Below are 3237 nucleotides of genomic sequence, written 5' to 3' on the forward strand. Positions count from 1 at the left end.
CTACCACACCCTTCTGCCAGGAAATTTCTGCATTGGGGCCAGCTGTCCATGGACTGAAACCTCTAAAACCATGAGCCAACAATAAACTGCTCCTCCTTAAAATTGCAGTGTCAGGTAGTTTATCCCAGCAAGGGAAAAGCTGACCCTTGTGAACGACTCCACACAAAAATGGCAAAAAGAGAGCATCATCCAACAGAGAGCTACTCAATAGGTAAGATGGCCAGTAGGGAGAACTAGTTTGGCTGCTATTGATAAAGATGTCCCAGGTGGTCCAAGGTCAGTGTCAAAGCTCTGTGTAAACACAGATATGGTTTAAACAACTTGGTGGAAAGAACTTCCTTCCAGGTAGTGAAGCATGCTGGCACAGGATCTTAGAAGTGGCCCAACTTGAAAGAGAGATGCAGTCAGAATTTTTAGATCTGTCATTATGTGGCATAACTACTGCCAGTGGTTGGAGAGGCACTCTGTGCTTCAACTATGCTTCATTAGCCATTTTATCCCCAGTGTCTAATACAATGTCCAGAACATAAATTTTTTACAATAAGTACTTGTTAAATGAATGAATGACCTAAAGAGAAAGAAGCTAGGGTAGGCTCAAACCTATGGGTTATAACTTACTAACAACTAGGATTGGTGTCCTGGTACTAGAGGAGAACATGCATTTGGCTTATGGTAACCATGTCATTTTTGAGTGAGCTAACATTGAGAACAGCAAAAGTACTACAATGATTCAGAGTACCCAAGGTCCCAGGGAAGGTTACATATAAAAGGAGACTTATGAGTCAGACTGAGATTGAGCCAAAATGACTAGGACTCCTGACTGTGGAAGATATTAGAAATAATCTCTAGCCTCATAATTGAAGTTGTTGATGAATGCACTAGCCCTACAAGGTGGCCTGAAAATGGGTCCTATCAATAGATCCAATTACAGAAAGTTAGAGAAGGAAAGGAGGTAAAGATTAAAAAGCAAAGAGAAATTACATAGAGAATTACAATTGTTACCCTTATCTAATTAGGCAGATACTTTATAATACTAAAAAATATGAATATAAAACTTAAAATATAATCAAATGGTTTCTATCAGTCAGTAATAAAGCAGTCCTGAACAATGGTTAAGGTAATACTGCTGTTGTCCTAGCTACATGACCTACATCTGGTTAGGGGTGTCTTTGACCCTCAGTTCCCACTCCTGCTAAATGGCATGAGATATATAAAGTGGCTCATATAGGGCTCACAAACAGTAGACTCAATAAATGGTACCTGTTGTAAATGTGGGCCCTGGACTCAACCTTCAGGGAAAGGTCAGATGGTCCAATGTCTGAAGAGAACCTTGTGCCACTCCTTTTACCCATTCCTTCTACATCAACACACATGAACCTTCTCAAACACACACACAAACAGCAATATATTCTGTAAGGTTTTCTTAAAGTAGAAGAAGGCCTGCTAAACATTAACCAAGGGCTCGAAAGTCACATACCTCTGAGTGGTGTGCTGCATCCTAAATCATTAACAACTGCACATCCACATTTAACTCCAAAATCAGGGACGGGACACTGAGGACCATGCACTGCTGTTTCCCAACTCTTGTAAGGAACCTCTCAAAACACAATACTATACTTTTTTCTTTAACTATATTAGGGCCCTTAAAATTTCAAGCCTATAGTGGGCACTTTAGGCTCTGACCTAGACCTCCTACTGAATTAATTTATTCTCCCTTTGCCCTTGGGACTAGTTAAGGGAAAAGCTTGAGGAGCAGTGAACCAATGGTATTAATTGAAATGTGACACTCTTACTTGACTTGGTTTCAAATCCTCAGCAGTTGGAGCAACTTGGCTTATCTCAAATGCTAGAAATATTGTAGCATTTGTCACTTCAATCCCAGCCAAGGGTCAAATGCTGTATCACACACAGAAGCTAAAATAAATTCTAAAAGCTGTTTTTATGGTTGACTTAGTTTTATTCACATGAGAGCTAGAGAGTCTGACAAAGACTTCCTCTAACATTTCTTTGGGGAGTTGAATTAGGGTTTGGTTACAGACAGTGTGGGTTGGAGGGATGTGTGGTGAGACAAATCAGGGGCTTGTTATAATTCTGCATCATCATGAATTCAGTTTAATTTTAACCTTGTGGCTTGTCTAACACATTTGCAGTAAGGGCTGGGGAAAAAAATCTAACACTCACTGGCAAACACTTGGCAACCAGTGAGAGCAGCATCTTTAGAGAACACACAATCAATCCTAGTGCTGGGGCACATCAGGCATTGTGAGTGCAGGTCAAAGGGGCCTGGGCATGCTAAGAACAGCATCCCATGACAGCCACAGCAGTGAGATCTCAGGGCATACAGCAGACAGCCCCAGAGCATCTCAGTCAATCCCAGGAGTATGGCATGGCCTCTAGTACTGATAGGACCTCACAAGGAGCCAGATGAGGAGAACTGTAATCAGGACAACAGTGAAGTTGAGAAACAGCTCCCGGGTAGATCGCTCCATCATCAGAGTGTCGGGGTAAGAACTTCAGGCAGACTTCTGAGGGCACACCAAAGACTTCCAGGTTATCCTCACCTCCTAAGAGAAAATGAAAAAGAAAATACAGGCAGATTAATGAGCAATTTTGTAAGACAATGCTCATTCTTTCCTCAAAATAAATACAAGTGTATGGAAAAAGGAGATTGATTGGGACTGATTGTGTGGCCCCCATTCATAGGTTGAAGTCCTAACCTATCTAGGAAGTCCTAAAGTATCTAGGAATGTAATTATATTTTAAGATAAGGTCTTTCGAGAAGTAATTAAGTTAAAATGAGATCCCTAAGGTGGGCCCTAATCTAACATGACTGGCATCCTTATAAGAAGAGAAGATTAGAACACACCAATGAGTGACAGCATAAAAACACAGGGAGATTATGGCGATTCTCAAGAAAAGGAGAAAGACCTTAAAAGACACTAAGCCTGCTGACACCATGGTCTCCAACAGTTAGCCTCCAAACTGTCTTTGGACCCTGAAGATTTTTTACTTGCCAGAATCATGATCACTTGAGCCAATTTCTTAAAAATTACACACACACACGCACAGTTAGGTGTGTTTCTCTAACACAGAGGCTAGCTTCTTTATCTGATGTCATAAAAACCAACATTTTTGTCCTATGTTTTTCTGTAATGATTGTACTGAGGTTTTTGATAAAACTAAAATATTACATTATTTTCTCTCCAACTTCTATGCATGTGTGCATGTGTTCACCTT

General features: G+C 40.7%; 1 protein-coding gene across 1 annotated transcript; it reads right to left on the reverse strand.

Annotated features, from left to right (window-relative positions):
* Positions 1 to 1936: 1936 nt before the first annotated feature.
* Sln (sarcolipin) lies at positions 1937 to 2564 on the reverse strand. Its single transcript, XM_021237827.2, has one exon. The coding sequence runs from the start codon at positions 2490 to 2492 to the stop codon at positions 2394 to 2396; it is 99 nt and encodes a 32-aa protein (XP_021093486.1). The 5' UTR covers positions 2493 to 2564; the 3' UTR covers positions 1937 to 2393.
* Between the last annotated feature and the right edge of the window lie 673 nt (positions 2565 to 3237).

Source organism: Heterocephalus glaber, unplaced genomic scaffold, assembly GCF_053883595.1.
Source record: "Heterocephalus glaber isolate CG9 unplaced genomic scaffold, H.glaber_assembly_v1.0 deba00001429, whole genome shotgun sequence".
NCBI lineage: Eukaryota > Metazoa > Chordata > Mammalia > Rodentia > Bathyergidae > Heterocephalus > Heterocephalus glaber.